The sequence below is a fragment of the Pseudovirgaria hyperparasitica genome (assembly GCF_010093815.1).
Source record: "Pseudovirgaria hyperparasitica strain CBS 121739 unplaced genomic scaffold EJ05scaffold_13, whole genome shotgun sequence".
In the NCBI taxonomy this organism is placed as follows: Eukaryota; Fungi; Ascomycota; class Dothideomycetes; order Acrospermales; family Acrospermaceae; genus Pseudovirgaria; species Pseudovirgaria hyperparasitica.
The window spans coordinates 376,421-392,334 of NW_022985561.1; the positions used below are offsets into that span (position 1 = coordinate 376,421).

At 49.8% G+C, this 15,914-nt stretch overlaps 8 protein-coding genes across 8 annotated transcripts; 4 read left to right on the plus strand and 4 right to left on the minus strand.

Annotated features, from left to right (window-relative positions):
- Positions 1-1,106: 1,106 nt before the first annotated feature.
- EJ05DRAFT_488186 (uncharacterized protein) lies at positions 1,107-2,463 on the plus strand (the record flags this gene model as incomplete). The annotated part of the gene is made up of 2 exons (XM_033745685.1): positions 1,107-1,176; positions 1,235-2,463. The coding sequence occupies 2 exons, from the start codon at positions 1,107-1,109 to the stop codon at positions 2,461-2,463; spliced, it is 1,299 nt and encodes a 432-aa protein (XP_033597866.1).
- A 210-nt stretch (positions 2,464-2,673) lies between these two features.
- Positions 2,674-3,793, minus strand: EJ05DRAFT_100792 (NAD(P)-binding protein). The gene has a single exon (XM_033738935.1). The coding sequence runs from the start codon at positions 3,611-3,613 to the stop codon at positions 2,885-2,887; it is 729 nt and encodes a 242-aa protein (XP_033597867.1). The 5' UTR covers positions 3,614-3,793; the 3' UTR covers positions 2,674-2,884.
- Positions 3,794-3,988: 195 nt separating this feature from the next.
- On the plus strand, positions 3,989-4,828 carry EJ05DRAFT_502879 (uncharacterized protein; the record flags this gene model as incomplete). Its single annotated transcript, XM_033747321.1, has 1 exon — positions 3,989-4,828. The coding sequence occupies one exon, from the start codon at positions 3,989-3,991 to the stop codon at positions 4,826-4,828; it is 840 nt and encodes a 279-aa protein (XP_033597868.1).
- Positions 4,829-5,097: 269 nt separating this feature from the next.
- EJ05DRAFT_100734 (uncharacterized protein) lies at positions 5,098-6,426 on the plus strand. The gene is made up of 2 exons (XM_033738934.1): positions 5,098-5,444; positions 5,495-6,426. Exons 1-2 carry the CDS (start codon positions 5,367-5,369, stop codon positions 6,098-6,100), a joined length of 684 nt encoding a protein of 227 aa, XP_033597869.1. The 5' UTR covers positions 5,098-5,366; the 3' UTR covers positions 6,101-6,426.
- A 2,598-nt stretch (positions 6,427-9,024) lies between these two features.
- EJ05DRAFT_540160 (uncharacterized protein) lies at positions 9,025-10,248 on the plus strand. The gene is made up of 2 exons (XM_033749577.1): positions 9,025-9,591; positions 9,651-10,248. The coding sequence occupies exons 1-2, from the start codon at positions 9,405-9,407 to the stop codon at positions 9,890-9,892; spliced, it is 429 nt and encodes a 142-aa protein (XP_033597870.1). The 5' UTR covers positions 9,025-9,404; the 3' UTR covers positions 9,893-10,248.
- Positions 10,249-11,328: 1,080 nt separating this feature from the next.
- Positions 11,329-12,278, minus strand: EJ05DRAFT_442281 (isopentenyl-diphosphate delta isomeras-like protein 1; the record flags this gene model as incomplete). The annotated part of the gene is made up of 3 exons (XM_033742031.1): positions 11,329-11,561; positions 11,625-11,963; positions 12,050-12,278. 3 exons carry the CDS (start codon positions 12,276-12,278, stop codon positions 11,329-11,331), a joined length of 801 nt encoding a protein of 266 aa, XP_033597871.1.
- A 214-nt stretch (positions 12,279-12,492) lies between these two features.
- EJ05DRAFT_455352 (homocitrate synthase) lies at positions 12,493-14,690 on the minus strand. The gene is made up of 7 exons (XM_033742472.1): positions 14,336-14,690; positions 14,244-14,274; positions 14,124-14,157; positions 13,998-14,074; positions 13,911-13,943; positions 13,272-13,861; positions 12,493-13,222 (listed from the first exon to the last, which is right to left on the minus strand). Exons 1-7 carry the CDS (start codon positions 14,554-14,556, stop codon positions 12,742-12,744), a joined length of 1,467 nt encoding a protein of 488 aa, XP_033597872.1. The 5' UTR covers positions 14,557-14,690; the 3' UTR covers positions 12,493-12,741.
- A 137-nt stretch (positions 14,691-14,827) lies between these two features.
- EJ05DRAFT_512937 (uncharacterized protein) lies at positions 14,828-15,760 on the minus strand. Its single transcript, XM_033748382.1, has 2 exons — positions 15,379-15,760; positions 14,828-15,320 (listed from the first exon to the last, which is right to left on the minus strand). Exons 1-2 carry the CDS (start codon positions 15,694-15,696, stop codon positions 15,309-15,311), a joined length of 330 nt encoding a protein of 109 aa, XP_033597873.1. The 5' UTR covers positions 15,697-15,760; the 3' UTR covers positions 14,828-15,308.
- Positions 15,761-15,914: the final 154 nt, after the last annotated feature.

Below are 15,914 nucleotides of genomic sequence, written 5' to 3' on the forward strand. Positions count from 1 at the left end.
TGCAGGTATATTCCAGCACGGCCCGTCTTTGTCGCGATGACCGGGGTGGCTCAGGGAATCAGGTCTCTCCTGAACAGCAGATGACACGTCGTCATGAGACTAATCCCGCACCTTTTCTTAGAATGTAATATACAGTTATTAGCCACTTCGCTGTGGCCGTCTTACGCCCTGGGACAGAACGTAGATACACATAGCAGCGTTGGGACCGATTGAAGCATGTCGGTGGATCTTCTTCCCCCTTGTGACTCGACAACACCATAAAGAAAGGCAAAAGGAGATCTTGGAAACCTAGACGTGCATGGTTATCTACGGGGATGATGACGATATGCTCCACTACGTTGGAAGCGAACGATAAGAACAGGCACATGCTTGTTATGGGCCCCGCGCAGGTGGACATGTAAGAGCACGAGCTCACAGCAAGGCTGAACATGCCAACAGTTTGCAAAGGTAAACATCAATTTGCTCATCTTTTACTGCTGAAGACACCACGCTGTGGACTATTCTGGTTCTTCTTATCACCATATCAGGTCCTTCTCAACAGCATGTGAGCATAACTGATATTGCTGCCTGAGGCAACCGCCGTCTGCCCTTCAAATCATGCTCTCAACTGGTAGTCCGCGACCTTTTCAAACATCCAGGTGTTTGGCAATATATTGGTCTGGTGAAGTGCTTATAGAGGAGAATAACCAAGCAGATCGGTAGTATTTCGTACTTTGCTACACGAAAAAGGTGAGATGATGGATGCAGAGCACAAACCTCTCGCATCCATGAGGAATCCATGGCGCGAAGCTCGAATCTCGCAATATCCCCCCCAAATGCATTCATATCCTCTAAACAGGCCGAAGTCGATCTACGGCTACGATCTTGCATCCTACTGTAGACATAATGGGTATAGCCTTTTTGACTTTTACAAAAGCAGAATAGCAAGCTCACGCTCGGTCAGACCACAGAGTATGTACCCGGACTTCCGAGTACCAACATCAACCTCGAATCCTACCTCACCGCAACATATATAGAGCAAATGCCGATGTAAACGTTCGGCTCTGTAGGAGCCTTAGGGTCTCTTGAAAGTTGTACCGATCGCGGACTGAAAATAAAATCCCATAATGAGTGGCCGCGTCCGAAGCATAGAAACGGAGCACCAATGCCAGAAATGTAAAAAGTTCTTCTCGCAGAGTGAGTCGCTACTTGTCCAATTTAGCTTCTCGTATGTTTCATGTCTAAATGTATCCAGAATCGTCTCTGACCCGACATACTAAACGTTGCGTCCTTGACTTGCCGGTGCCAATACGTCAGAAATCGTGCAGTCACTGCGCAAATGCAAAAGCACGTTGCAATCTCCGCCGACCTTCGTGCTCAAGGTGCACAGCTAGAGAATTACCATGCAGTTATCCAACATCAGCCTCAGAACGGAGCCCATCTCCAACTTCGTCTTCAAGCTCCAAAACCCCATCAGAATACCCGGTTCCCTCGATTGAAGACCATCACATCGCTCTTCCAACAGCTCAACCCAAGCAGCCAAATGACTCCTCCATTGATACCGTAATCCAAAGATCCTCGCCACTGTTGCCTTCCAGCGCTCTCCCCTCTCTCCGTGACCAATCTCTCCTGTATCCCGTCGCACGATTGCCCTCCCCAACCCCTCTCACCCTCCACTCCACAACCCAAATATTTCTCGTCCACCGCTCCTGGGTCGGCACCATGGCCAGCAAGACGCACCTCCCACCCATCATCCACCCACGCCAAATCCCTGACGGCATCCCACTCGACCTCATGGGCTTCTATCTCGTCGCCAAGGTATGGACCAGCGCAACAGCTGCAACTCGCCCTGGCGTGACACGCATAGCGGAGCGTGAGATGCTAAAGTTCCACGAGAGATACACAGCGGGACAGGTTGGGAGCGTCAGGGATATGGTGATTGACTTGCAAGTGTTTCTGCTGTACGCCATCATCAAGCTGTTTCCGCCAGACGAAGTCGTGGAAAGGGATGTGGCGAAGGAACGAGAGATTTTCGCGCATCTTCAGGACGTGGCATATCAAGTCGCGAAAACCGGCCTGTTTCTCCCAGAGTCGCCGCATGAGAGCGGAGAGGCGGAAGACGAGCTCGGAGACTTGCCGAGCTGGGACACATGGTTGCTCACTGAAGCTAAACGCCGTGCCATCATTGCTGTTTACCAGATGGCATGGGCATGGAGCGTTAGACACAGCTTCCCTGTGTTTCATGGCCGTGAACTAGATTTCGTGCAGGCGCCCGCGGCAAAAACACTGTGGGAAGCGGAGAACGAGGAGAAGTTTGCTGGAGCGTGGCGTTTGGATCGGCGGAAATGGGGCGCGAAGCCGTATTTGATGGGCGAGTTACCCTGGCTGGCTATGCCAGGAAACGCGGAGAGGGATCGCCGGACGGAGATGTGGGCGGAGGATGTGGATGATTTCGGCATGTTTGTGCTGGGATTGCGGGAGTGAGACGTGTTGTGTGACGTTATCACACTGAAGCGGCTATCAACCCACTGCCTTGGAGGATGCCTTTGTCTCAGTTCCCCGGGGGTCCAGAGCATAATCTCGAGGTATCTTGTATACATACGGTTCCCAAATGCTTTAGCTACTCAGCCGTATGGATACTGGTGGCAGACGCATATTTTTTTTGATTATCAAGCTCCAAGCCATAGAGTGAGAAGATATCACGATTCCATCGTGAGTACGGACGCACTGTCGAAGGCAAAGTTCCCGTTTTCAGCGACCGTCAGTGACCGCCAAAGAAGTCCCTCATAGTAGACCAAGGTCGACCAGTGCATAGGATTCATCAGCCTCCTTCACGCATTTCTCCCGCAATCAATCTACCTCCACATCTAATACCTCTTAATATTTCGATGTACTCACGACATCTTCACCACGGAATATCAACACCAAACCGATCAACCAATCTCCCACTATCCTCACTTCCCAGTGCCTCGATCACCTTCAAACAATCTCGCACACTCTCCTCGGCACTAATCGCCCCCTCTTCCTTCCACCTCACCAAGCCCGTCTCCACCCTCCCAGGATGCAACAAACAAAACGTGACACCCGGCACATCAATCGAGAAGCTCCTAACCACTGCATTCAACGCCGCCTTGCTCGCCCTATACGCATACCCTCCACCCGCCCTATTCGCAGCCACACTGCCCATACGCGAACTCAGAATCACCACCTTCGCATCCCGCGATCGCCTCAACAGGGGCAGGAAAGTGGTCACAACGTTGAACGTGCCCCAGGTGTTGACTTCGAATGTTCTGCTGAATGTAGCGTGGTCCATGACGTCGAGCGTCTCTGCAGCTGCGACGTCCCCGGGGTTTGATTCTTCGATTGCGGGAACGAGGCCGCGGATGCCGGCGCAGTGGATCAGGAGATCGATGGGCTGGGATGGGTGTTGCTGTGCGATGCTGGAGACTTGAAATTGGCTGGTGATGTCTGCTTTTAGGTATGTAACAGTTTTTTCGGCGAGACTGGGTGTTATTGGGGACGCATTGGAGTCTATAGCGATTATGGAACGCGGAGGGGTTTGCGATGCGTAGTGCTGTACAAAGGCGCGGCCGAGACCGGATGCGGCGCCCGTGATGAGGATCGTTCCTGGCATGTAGATGGTGGTGAGAAGCACTTGTCAGTCGATGGACAAGAGCCCAAGCTCGAAGCATCATATAGTAAACTCATCCATTGGCTCAATCGGTATAGTTGCCGACTGCAAGCGTTTGCTAGCCTCATCGGGTAGCTATACCGCAACATGCAACATGAACGTAATGGTGACGGAGGAATCTAGGACTGTCGACCAGTCTTCCACTACGAGTTTGATTTCTCTTCATTCAACAGCAGAACATTATCTTGGGGTATACCGATCGGATTCAGGTGCTTCTGCGTCAAGTGTTGCTGAATGGATACCTAGACTGTTGGCCTGATAGTGAGTTGGAATGACACCAAGTACAACACAGCCGGCTCTCACATGAGCAGACACACAATGGTCTATATAGGGCCTCAATGGGCCGAGGTGAAACGCCTGTATGCCTATGTGACGATCGACTTGACGCCCGAACAACTCAACGACATCCACATCGACTTCGAAACAGGATCAAACGCAAAGTTCGACCCATTAGTAGAGCTTTTCATACAAGACATCCAAGAGTACCACGGAAAGTCGCATAGTGAAATTCGACGCCTTGAGAATAATGCTGGGCGAAACAACAGTTTCCTTCTTATTGACGAGCATGCCGTCACCGACAGGGCTTTGTGGTATGTGGAAGACCATGCTACAGCAGACGATGTCGCATATGGCTGCGCTCAATCAACGGATGTTCTCTGGGAGATTCTTTTGAAGACTATCGATATTCCTAATGCCTTCAGCGGCTATGAGTGTGAATCCTCAGTTCTAGACGACCTCCAACGGATCACAGCATTCCCGCTCTCAGCCGAATTCAAGCAAAGCGAACCCTTCAGCAGCCATGGATATGACTTTGGTCTCCCGATGGTGGTTGTGTTTCTTGAGCCTGGGGACTACGAGGAGAACACGGACATGGTCCTACGTATACAGCACCAAGTCGTGTGGCCGACGACGGATCCAGCAACTGGTAATGTGAACGGATGTGTTGAAGTCCCCGAAAGAGTGGTCCGGGTCACAGAGCAAGTCGCGTCGGCATGGGGCCTTGCGCGAACCTGGCATATCCCGCATCGAGTGGAAGATGGAGGAAGGCGGGCCTGCGACGATGGTACTGAATTTCCCAAAGGGACTGTGAGAATCAGGGTACAATACACGTCAGACGTGTCTCGGCCTACATACACGCGACTTGAAGGCTCGTTGTGAGGTCACATTGATTAATGATGATGGGTCTGTTGAGAGTATCAACCAATTGCTGGCGAAGCTGGACTGTTGTTGAGGACGAGAGTGTTTACATCTATCAGTATGGCGCTGGCTTGTCCCAGTCTGTGCTGATTGGCTGCTCAAGACGGCGATGATCGATGTGGCTGAGATTGATGCTGCGAGACCTGCAAGCCAGCAAGCAGCTCAATGTATGAGTAGGAACACCGCTAACCGCTTCTATCACCAATTGAGCAAATGTAAGTTGGTACTAGTACAACTCCGACGGCTATCGATCCGAGGAGATCTGCAGATCGGACCATATTTGTGGGAATATTCTCTCTCTTCAGGTGAAGAACACAGACGGAGGCTTGTTGAGCTTATGCAGTGTCCACCTTCAAGCAGGTGTTTGCTGTGCACGGGCTAACCGTCCGTTGAAGTCCTGTGCACAAAGCGTCGAGCTTTAAAAAGGTTGGTAGCTACGTTCTCCTTCTCAATAATCAGCTCCAGATAATTTCTACACTTGTGCTGTTGGTCTGCGGTCATGATGCTCAGTCTCCCAGTACTGCTATGGGTCTTGGCGGTTGTGGTGGAATCAGCACCACTACTCCGGGCACGCGATGTAAGTGCTCCTAATGCCATACGTGGCAGTTCTCTTAACGAACCCAATAGTCCGATCTCGTTGCAACTCGATGCCCGGACTTCTGCGCCGGAACCAATTCGACCAAAGATGAGACTGCCTCTGCCTACATCTGCGGCGACCCACGACTGGGCCCTTCCGTTCTACCTGCCGGGCTCCCTCTCGAAGGCATCGCCGGCATCGACAGCACATATCACCGCTTCGGAGGCCTCTGTCCGGGCGACTTTCTAGCTAAATGGACCAATGCATCGACCGGCCAGTTCGTGTATCCACCACACGACGGCTATGCTCTTACTGCTGAAGGCGTGCCGGCCATGTTTAACTACACACTCGAGCCCGGCACTTACCTCGATCGTTTCGGTAGCGAGTACGGTGCTTACATGTCTCCGGCTGGGGCAGCATATGCACAGCGGTCTTTGCCTCCGACCAATCTCGCTGCGGCTCCGGGTGCAATGTATCCGTACAATTACAGAGTATACACCGTGGCGAAGAACCTGACCGTGCAAGGCGGTGCTATCGCTGGTTGGTTTGGACAGCAGGGGCTGGGGCTGCAATTCTTGATGCCAAAGAACATCATGACGCTTGTCAACGAAGGGTATTTGAACCGCGTGAATCTGACAGCGGATCCAAATTGGTAGGATAGACGGCATGCGCTGGTTCCATCTGGGTGGAAATGATGAGCTGGACGTCCTCAGCATGCCATCAACTGTGCTGATACGGCGACACTTCAGGATCCATCCGATGGACACTTGACGCGTGTGCTGCAACTTGGATGAAGATCACAGGTTGCTTGTAGGACTCACGGACATGGAGACAAGCGTAGTCATGATTGCATCGCGAATGTCGATGAAGTACGACTTCTGACGACAATGAATAATAATGAATGAACATTAATTGAATCAGCTTTCGGAAACCCCTCACGATTAGTCATGAGTTCATATCATTGCCAAATCTATACAGCGCAGCTCGTATACTGGCTACACATAGCCGACACATTGACCCATCGTAGATTCACTTTTACGACCTAACACGTATCTCTCACAGTTGACCTATCAAGCTCCTGTGATGCATAGCCGATCTACCGCAACGCCAAAATAGGCATTTGACAAACCACCAATCTACCTCAAAGAGTGCTCAGGTACCATTTGAATTTTACTGATGGCCCTATCAGCTGATAAACTCGAGCATATCATTCATCATTGTCTAAAATGACTCCCGGACAAGGACACTCGTGTGTTCAATATACTCCTGACGACAAACGCTGACACGCAACACCAGCATCTGATCTTGATGCCCTCGAAGCGCCTTCCTTCAAGTCAAGCGCCTTCCTTCGAGTCACTCTACGGTGTAGCGCGTCAGTCAGCGTGTACTAGTAGCCGTGGAGACTATCGTGAAACCATCCGCATGCCCGTCGTATCTGGACACCTCGAAACAACTTGCTGCAATTTCATGGTATAGTCTGTGATCAGTAGAAACAGTTGAAATAAGCTACTTTATGTAGTCAACGTGTGGTACTTGCAGATGTCTGGTTGATTTGTGTCACTCTGGCGTAATGACTAGAGAGCTTTATGTGGTCAGTTACTCATATGTAATTTCCACTCAGGCCGACCCTCTCACCACTGCCAAGTCTGTACACTTTGAGAAGAGGGCTATTACAGGCGATAAGCTTACTACGTCATGATAAAGACTTCCTAGCCCCACGGTTCTTAGAGGCATTGGAGATTGGAGCGGTGAGACACTGGGTCAGAATGATGAATGGCTCTAGTAGCATTGACTTCTTATGGACAACATTCATGGATCCCAGGTTGTTAGTTGTATACTGATGGAGTAGCTCGCGAACACATCGACTTGAACTCATCAGTGTACGACATCGATGGGTAGATACGAGGTGTTACTGCAAATCTAATCGAGCGACTCTTGACTGTGAGGGGCCTTAAGACTCTCTCACGTGTCGTGGTAACCAAAAAGTTCTCATTGGACAACCAAATCCCGAAAACATACAGTGCAGTATTTTGGATGTTACGGGCAAAAGCCTGTGAAGGTCAGCATACCGCTGCATCGCAATGACTGCATCTCCCTTGCCAATGAGATTGGTTCCTGAGAAGTAGTACATCATGCTTGCTTATGATCCTTTACCATCATTACCAACTTGTCGGATAGAACTATCTTATTGTTATTCATGCTCGCTCGATTCTGATAAGCATCTGCGTTTCTCATAACCACTGACCCAGAGTTTAGGAAACCCCATCGCCTGCATTTAAAAGACTCAAGCATGCATGTCAGGCTTTCCAGAGCGAATAGATGATCATGATGAAGCTCTAGAAAATCCTCCTGCATGGAAAAGAACAGCAGCCGTGTCGCACATGTTCCTAATCGTTGTGCCGGACTCGGAGATGGCCAAAGAGAGCGCAGGTGCGGACACTGCAACGGCAGTGATCATGAGCAAGTCGATAGTCTCATAGAAAGGTCTCTGATGTTGATTATATCCTCTGACTAGACTGTAGCAAGTGATGAGATGCTATAAACTTCTTCGGAAGTTTTTATTTGTATTTGACAACAAGCAAGGAACTCGACGGGTCTGACAAGTCTGCCTCTCAGTGAGACTTGTGAAGTACGACTGTGCAAGGACATCTGAGGAAGGGTCAAGTGGATTGTATGCAGCATACCAGAGTGTTGGCAAACATATTGACTATTGAAGGCGTTGTGTCAAAGTCAGCTGGTGCACGCCAAAGAAGACCATGCCGCAATGCCGCGCTTCACGACCTCGATACCTCCTACAGACAGACTGACCATCTGGATTTAGGGTAGACACACGGTGTAGTCGTTGAACACATCTAACAATTAAGCGTGGTAGGTAGTTTACCACTCGCCATGATCTGCATCTGGTATTTTTTGCTGAGTGATTAATGTCATATGAGGTGGCAAAGTTTGCTTGCTTTCCCACAAGCCTCATGTACGACGAGTTACGCTTAGGTTTTTCTGACGATTATTTGCTATTGAATGTACTTATTATTTAGTAACGTGCTCGACAATCTTTTCCCGCACTGCTAGTAACGGATGTGGCCTGCGGAGAGAGATATATTTAGACCAATGCAGCGCTAAAAACACCGCAAGATCGGTCTGGAATATGACGTCCATGGGTCCTCCATTCTCTGGATTATTGACGCTCCTCGCTACGGACGCAGGACTATTGGAGGCTGAAGAGCAGGTGACATTTCCCGCTTTCGGCACAGCGGCAGCTAACAGTTGATGGATAGTTAGGGCTACCGCTAGGATGGCCGGAACGGTTCATCGGAACCTTGGCCTGGGGAAAGTTTGCGGAGAGAAGGACCCTTGCGGTTCGTTATGGGCAACCCAGAATCGTTGGGTACGGGGAGACGTGTGGCAGCAGATTGGAATAACTGGTGGTATGGTTCACAACTACTTCATGGATGGTCGCGTATGACTATCAAGGCACTTTTCTTTGAAAGGGTGTCTAGACTTTCCTGGAGGCTTCAGCTGAATGGACCAAGGCTTGACCATACTAGCATGTAACAGATGACTATATGTGGCTCGGCGTGCTCACCGACGCGATGTTTGGGACTATGCTCACGATGCTACATTGGTAAATATCGTCACGTACGTCACATCGCTTATATGCTAATAGCCAGCTTTCTGGGCTTCCGGATTAGGCACGCCATGACAGCATTGAGAGTCTACCTCATGATCCGAGCGGGTGTGATGTTTTCAATAGATCCATTTAGTGTCATTGTCGGGTCAAGATAGCCTCATCCCAAGCTCTGTGGATCTTCAAGCTTCTATTTTTCTGTATATAAGAGTCTACATCCTGGCAGTAGAATCCTGCGATCATCAAGCACTCACTCCTCACACCAATTAGCCATCAAAGACATCACTCAGAATCCACCCAAACGATACCAAGGAACAATCTTAGCAACACTCAAAATGCAGTTCACCATCACCGCCGTCGTAGCCCTCCTCGCCCCCTTCGCTCTCGGCGCCAACATCGTCGCTACAAACAACTGCCGCGGCTCCATCTTCGTCAAGCCCGACGCAAACGGCTACAGCGGTCCCATCAGCGAGATCCGCCAGGGCCAGACATGGACCGGAAACCTTGAAACCGGCCGTCAAGGTAGCCACCCTTCACATCCAGCGTCCCAATAAATTCTTGTAACTGACCATATACTCCAGGCAACGCCGTCAAGTTCTCGAACAACCGCAACGACTTCACCAAGCCCATCTCCTTTGACTATACCGTGACTAACGGTGTCAACTACTACGATGTGTCCAACGCGGCAGGGACGCCGTTTTCCTTGTCGGCGCAGGACAGTCAGCAGGGTGGGCAGTGCCAAGCTGTTGCATGCCCGAGTGGGAGCTGCAAGCAGGTGAAGACGTGCTCTTCTCAGCGCTCGTTTGCGATTCGTGCTTGCTAGATGGGATCTGGGGAAAGATATGTTAGCGTAATGTCTGGTGGTCTATGACGGGGACCATGTATAAGCCAGAGAAGAATGGATCTGCGAGTTTTCTTTCGTCTTTCAATTTATGTCCTGATTTCAATTAAGCCTGTCAGGAGGAAACAATGCATCGTGCCGAGTAGAAGCTATAAGTGAACTATGTGCGCTACCATACTCGCAGTTGATCGGGGACCGATGTCATAACTTGTGTTTTGTAGGCTCGCGATCTGGTTGGGCAAGTCTATACTACTGCCGAGGTTCCCTGGCTCTGTTCCAACATATTTTTCCGTAAAGATAGATGATTCTACTCAGAAAATTCCTTCAATCATGCAGACTGTCTGATATTTGAACCAAAGGTACATCTCCTGGATACAAGACAATGTGCAACGAATAGGCTTGCCGCTTTAGCAAAAGGTTTTCATGACTCCGTGGGTAGCGATTGGAAATATTCAATTGCGCTAAGCTCAACATGTCATATAGAGACGACGGCAGTGGAGAGAGGAACTGAGGCGTAGAAAGCGAATATGAATACGACATTGGCGGGGCTGATTTAGAGTGCGCCAGCGTCAGACGCACTGGCATTTGGTTCGGTGATAGTATTTAAAGGTCTAAAATATGGTGGATGGTCGCGACATATCAATAGTATGTATGTGCGAAAGTTTAGCAGATTTAGACTCCATTGTTGAAAATTTCATGAAATACAAGTCCATATGACGGAGCTGGGTGATCTTGGGAATCATTGACGATTTCCCCTGAAGAATGGTGGGCGACTGAGACTCGTGGGTCAGCTAAGAAAAAACCTTTGCTGAAGCGTATGTAAGTCTCCTAGACTGTGCACCTGGAATCTCACCCTGGCTTTATCTACTTACGACCCCAGAGTCCTGGACCTACACGAGAGTTATGAATAGCAGAAAGTCGCATATTGGGCTGGCGCGAAGGCTAAGTTTGGCACGCGATAGCCTGGTGCGGACATGAGCTTATATGTCTATTATGGTTGTGGGAATAATGAGCGAAGCGACGCTGATTGGATATGAACAACTGGCAACGTTGGAGACTCCATATATACCCGACATTCTGGAGCGAGCCACAGCGATCGAACGGGCTGAATAACGCACAGGTGTAGTATACTCACACACAAGTTCACCTCTTCTGATTTGGTATGGAGTCGATGAGATGCCCGAATGCAAGAGGAGCGATGCTTACTCACCTGCACGCAGCCGTAAGGCGAGCACATTATAAGTGGTCTGATGATGTCTTCAGTAGATACCGATGCGGCGGCACTCGATGATAGCATGATCAGTACTATTCATACGTACAAACTGTAGCCCAGATGTAAACGTCCACGCATCGCTCGAATCATGCTTACTTTCCCCCAGTACTGGATTGAGTCAAGATATCTTGTTCCTGATATCCACTTACATTCTCCGGATTTCGGTCTCATTCAGATATTTCTCGAGGCCATTGTCCAAGCTGTCCCACCACTTGAACAGCATGCTCTCGCATATGAGCTTGAACCAAGGCGTAAATTTGAGCGCTGAGTCTGTGAACATGGTGCGTAGCTTATCCGGAGAGACGTATGTAGTGTCGCGGACCTCATTCGGGTTGATGTCGAGATCGACGTCAGACTTGATGAACAAGATATAATCAACTACCTGTCGTTAGCACAATGTGCTCTTCCCGTCTTATCTGACAATCGTCCCGTCCTACTCACTCTCATGCTCCCCCCACTTCCCGTCACTGGGTGCCTTGTAATGTATCCTCGTCAGAAACTGGAATTTCTCAATCGGCACCTGCTCTTTCTTGATCCCTAGCTCCTGATCCAGCTTTCGCTGCGCCGCACGTTTCACGCCCATGATTGCGTCTTGTAGGTTCGATCCAGTCTCGCCGGGAATTCCCAGTGGGTGCGAACAGCATGTATTCGTCCACATATCCGGAAATGTGATCTTCTCAGTAGCACGTTGCTGCAGGAGCAGTTCGTTGTTGGAATTGAAGAGGAAGCAAGAAAAGGCACGATGAAGTAGGCCTCTCTCAATGTTGCTCATGAGATGGCCTGACAGACATGTTATTAGCAAGCGTCTTGTGGTCTTGCATCGCGCCACTGGACCTTCGCTCGTCGGCGCGAGAGGTTACACTCACAAACTTTTTTGCTTGCACTACCAATTGGTAGATCGTTCTCGTCCAACACAATGCACACCTCTTCCATAAGTCTAATCTGCTCTTCATCATACCCGTCCAAGTCTGCATCTCTCGCCGCACCGGGTTGTATCCCGGAGCCAATCAATGTGGTGTTGACATCGCTGCCAAACAGGCGGAGGATGTTATCAGCAGTGATGCCTTCGGTTTGAACTACTGTTGTGGCACTCATGTTTATATGAGTGCTCTGATGTTTGATATAAGGTTGCTGTGGAAAGTGATTGGGCGGGGTGCGAAAGAGTACTGTTTTATATATATGCACCTTCGTCCCCGGGCTGCGAGAACTGGAGAGTGGGGCTAGCTAGGAGGCCGGTCACGGCCCAGAACGGCAAAGTGGCCGAGCTTTGACTTTTGCCGACGATTTACGGGGCAATACTAAGTAGCTTGAATGCACAACACAAGTCTATTGATTATGCTGGAAAGCGTGGTGAGTGATCTAGTTTCTGCTTCAACAGACTGCGTCGCACCGTTTTCCTGTTCATCCCAAGAACTACGCCAACGCCGTCGTGAAACACTGAGAAATGAAAGCCGGAAAATCAACTTCGGAACTTTTGCTTCACCCCGGGAAATGCAATAGATGCCGGATATAGTCTAGTATCGCAATGATGAACTGACCTCTCTACACTTAGGACGGTCTATGAAACGGCCTGAGTCTTAGTCTTCTTGGCCGCAGGAACCTCTGCTTGTGCATCAACGGCACTGTCCAGCTCTCTCTTTTCTGGTACACTGTTCAATTCTCTTTCAGCTTGCTCAAATTTCTTCTGCTCTTCGGCGCTAAGACCAGCGAGCAATGGCTTCTCGGACTTGTTGTGGAGATTAAAGTGGAAGGTTCGAATGATGGAGTCCGTGTCGTCGACAGCAATCTTGCGAACGTCGGCCAAAGCCTTGATCTTTGCAGTGACTGCCTTGTATTGCTCGTCGGTCATCTGGATACCAAGTTGGTCCGCTCTAGACTTGATGGCGTTCCACCCGGTGAGACGGCTAGCGAAGTGAACATATCTTGACATACCGAAATCTGCTGGGTTGATGATTTCGTACGTTGAGGGATTGTTGAGGATAGCCTTAGCGTGAATACCAGCCTTGTGTGTGAAAGCACAGAAGCCGGTGACGGGATTACTAAACCACACGATCAGTGAAGGTTGCAATGATGTGACAGTAATCCTACTTGAAGGGAACATTGACCTCGACCAGGTCGGCCACAAGGTCTTCAATCTCCTTGAGTTTCTTCAGGTTATATTTTCCGACGACGTAGTCACGGTCCGCAGCAATCATGCGGGCCATGAGACCTCCAAGTGGAGTGATACCATTTCGCTCGCCAATACCCAGAACTGAAGTATCAATGTGAGTAGCACCAGCCTCCAAAGCACAATAAGCGTTGGCGATAGCGCATCCAGTGTCATCGTGGAAATGTGTCTCAATGTCACAACTGACGACACCACGGAGAGTCCGGACAAGGTCATAGACTTGACGAGGAGACGCACATCCAACGGTGTCAGCGATGCCTACGCGATTCACACCGACCTTGTCGACAGCGCTGTAAAGACTCAAGAGATCGACCAAGTCACTACGGAAAGAATCCTCAGATGAGAAACGGACTTCCAATCCTCGGCTCTTCACGTATGCGATGACCTCCAGTGCAGTGTTCTTAATATATGTCATGTCTTTGCCATGACTGTGCTCTCTCAGGAAACTCGAAGTTCCAATGACGATATCGAGGCCGTCGACGCCAGTATCGCAAGCGATGCGCGCATCGTCCTGACTCGAGTTTAGAGGTCTGTCGGAGTAGAAAAAGGGTATGACTGACCATATGACACCGTACATGTGTAAGAATTTTGGCCTGTCGATAGGATTAGCATGAATATTTCTACGACGGTACGAGCGAACGGCTCACCTTCAAGCCAAGCTTGGCGATAGCCTCGCAGTCTTTGCGCGATTGCTCGCTAGCAGCAGGCGATGTCAATTCAATATCTAGACTATTGTCAGATGTATTGCATGTGAATCCGACAAGGTGACTGACAATCAACACCAAACTCATCCAGGGCTTTAGCAATCTACCATAATGTTCGTCAGCCATACACCCCTCATAGACACGCCTACGCCCATCGTTGGACCTTTGGAGCGGGTCAGAAATGCTAACCTTGATCTTGGCCTCGGTGTCAAAGTATGAGCTAACGAAGAATCGTTAGCGACCGAACTCGGACTGTTGTGTTGTGTGAGGAATAATCTCACTTTGCGAATTGCTCGCCCTCACGCAGAGTTGATTCAATAATCTTGAAGCGACTAATGTTGGACAGAAAGTCTCCTACGGGTCGGTAAGGCGAAGCGTGAGGGTGCGGGTTCTCGCGCGTCTTGATGGGAGTGAAACCATCGTGAGAGCCATTGGTGCCATTGATACCGTTGGCGTGGCCATTCGTGCCGTTCGTGGGTGTATCTTCAACTGGAGGACACATTGTGAGTTTGGTGGTTGAAGAGAGGTGTGATTAGGCAAACAGGGCTTTAGATGGTGAGAAAGAGAGAGAGGGAGAGCGAGAGAGCGAGAGAGGGAAGCTTGAGTCAAATGTCAAATGATGGAAGTGAGAGTCACAGAGGATGGATTTGCCAGAAGCGATGCCGGCTTGTATGAGAGGCGGTTGGTGATTGGTCAGAAAGCGGAAGATCCACACACCGCCTAGGGCCCCGCAGATTCGAGCTACTCCGTGGATGAAAAATTTATCCACATGCACGGATCCAACCATTTTCTGTCTCCATCTCTGCCTCGTGATATTACGCAATTTTCGCATAAGATAAACTGGGCCAATTGAGGCGCCTTTCTTCTCCATTGTTTCCCTTTGGAAGGACTGGGCTCAAATCATTCCTACTGACTTCACGTCATACCCTCTCAGTAGACAGACACCAATGCACCCCGCAAAACTAATCCTTTTCGGCCCGGTCCAATCAGAGCCTCGTATTAGCCGTTAACTTACTGAACACCGGAAAGGAAATCTTGAAACACTCGCATTCCCTAATATCCCACAGGCATGGAACAGGCGCTCGGCCCAGTCTCGGAAATTCAACTCAAGCTTCAACTTGCAACATGTGAATTCAAGCGATGCATTATATAGAGGAGAAGTAGCCCATCTTACTGTATGTAGAACGCCTTCGGATGCATCTTTGGCATAGCCTGTCGCTCCTCCCATCAACTCACTTCGCTCGCTTGCTCCCCTCACGTATCGAACTATCCCATCATTTAGCCATAACCATTCCCCCATTTCCTCTATCTGCATACTACTCACCTGCCACTTTTGCAGCCCTCGATCCCTCGCTGCCTTCGTGCTCACCGTCGACCGCGCCATCTTTGGTTCATTGTGCTTACTGTACTCTTGTGCAAGTCCTGCACACACCTTCTTGTGTACCTTGAAATGCGCCTTCTGGCAGTCTTTGTTGCAGTAAGACACGCTGTGGCATTTGATGCATTCTTTGAGTGAATCGGGCGTCTTAATGCATGTTGCGCATGTGGGTTGTGCCGATAGTAGTGGTGATGAAGCTGTTGACGATGGTTGATTAACGCTGGTGCTGGATGATGGCTCGGTGGTTTGTGATGTATCGGCCATGTTGTCACAATACCTCAATCGTACGTGTTTGGAAGATGTCTGGATATGTTCTGTGAACTTCAACTCGTTGATGATAATGACTTAAGCGAAACGCTAATTAAACCTCCAGGTTGGCCTTGCCGGGCCTGCCCGCCTGTGCAGGGAGGGCCTTACCTAAAGGATAATCGTCGGGTGACTTACGTGGACGCCGACGGGCCCGGCTTGAGAGGGATGCTCAT

Bases quoted from the DNA above. Each gene is read 5' to 3' on its own strand.
- EJ05DRAFT_100792 (XM_033738935.1), bottom strand. From the start codon at position 3,613: ATGCCAGGAACGATCCTCATCACGGGCGCCGCATCCGGTCTCGGCCGC.
- EJ05DRAFT_100734 (XM_033738934.1), top strand. From the start codon at position 5,367: ATGATGCTCAGTCTCCCAGTACTGCTATGGGTCTTGGCGGTTGTGGTG. The intron at 5,445-5,494 runs GTAAGTGCTCCT...CGAACCCAATAG, and splicing joins CACTACTCCGGGCACGCGAT to TCCGATCTCGTTGCAACTCG.
- EJ05DRAFT_540160 (XM_033749577.1), top strand. From the start codon at position 9,405: ATGCAGTTCACCATCACCGCCGTCGTAGCCCTCCTCGCCCCCTTCGCT. The intron at 9,592-9,650 runs GTAGCCACCCTT...CATATACTCCAG, and splicing joins CCTTGAAACCGGCCGTCAAG to GCAACGCCGTCAAGTTCTCG.
- EJ05DRAFT_455352 (XM_033742472.1), bottom strand. From the start codon at position 14,556: ATGTGTCCTCCAGTTGAAGATACACCCACGAACGGCACGAATGGCCAC. The intron at 13,944-13,997 runs GTGAGCCGTTCG...TCCTATCGACAG, and splicing joins TCGCCAAGCTTGGCTTGAAG to GCCAAAATTCTTACACATGT. The intron at 13,223-13,271 runs GTAGGATTACTG...CGTGTGGTTTAG, and splicing joins GAGGTCAATGTTCCCTTCAA to TAATCCCGTCACCGGCTTCT.
- EJ05DRAFT_512937 (XM_033748382.1), bottom strand. From the start codon at position 15,696: ATGGCCGATACATCACAAACCACCGAGCCATCATCCAGCACCAGCGTT.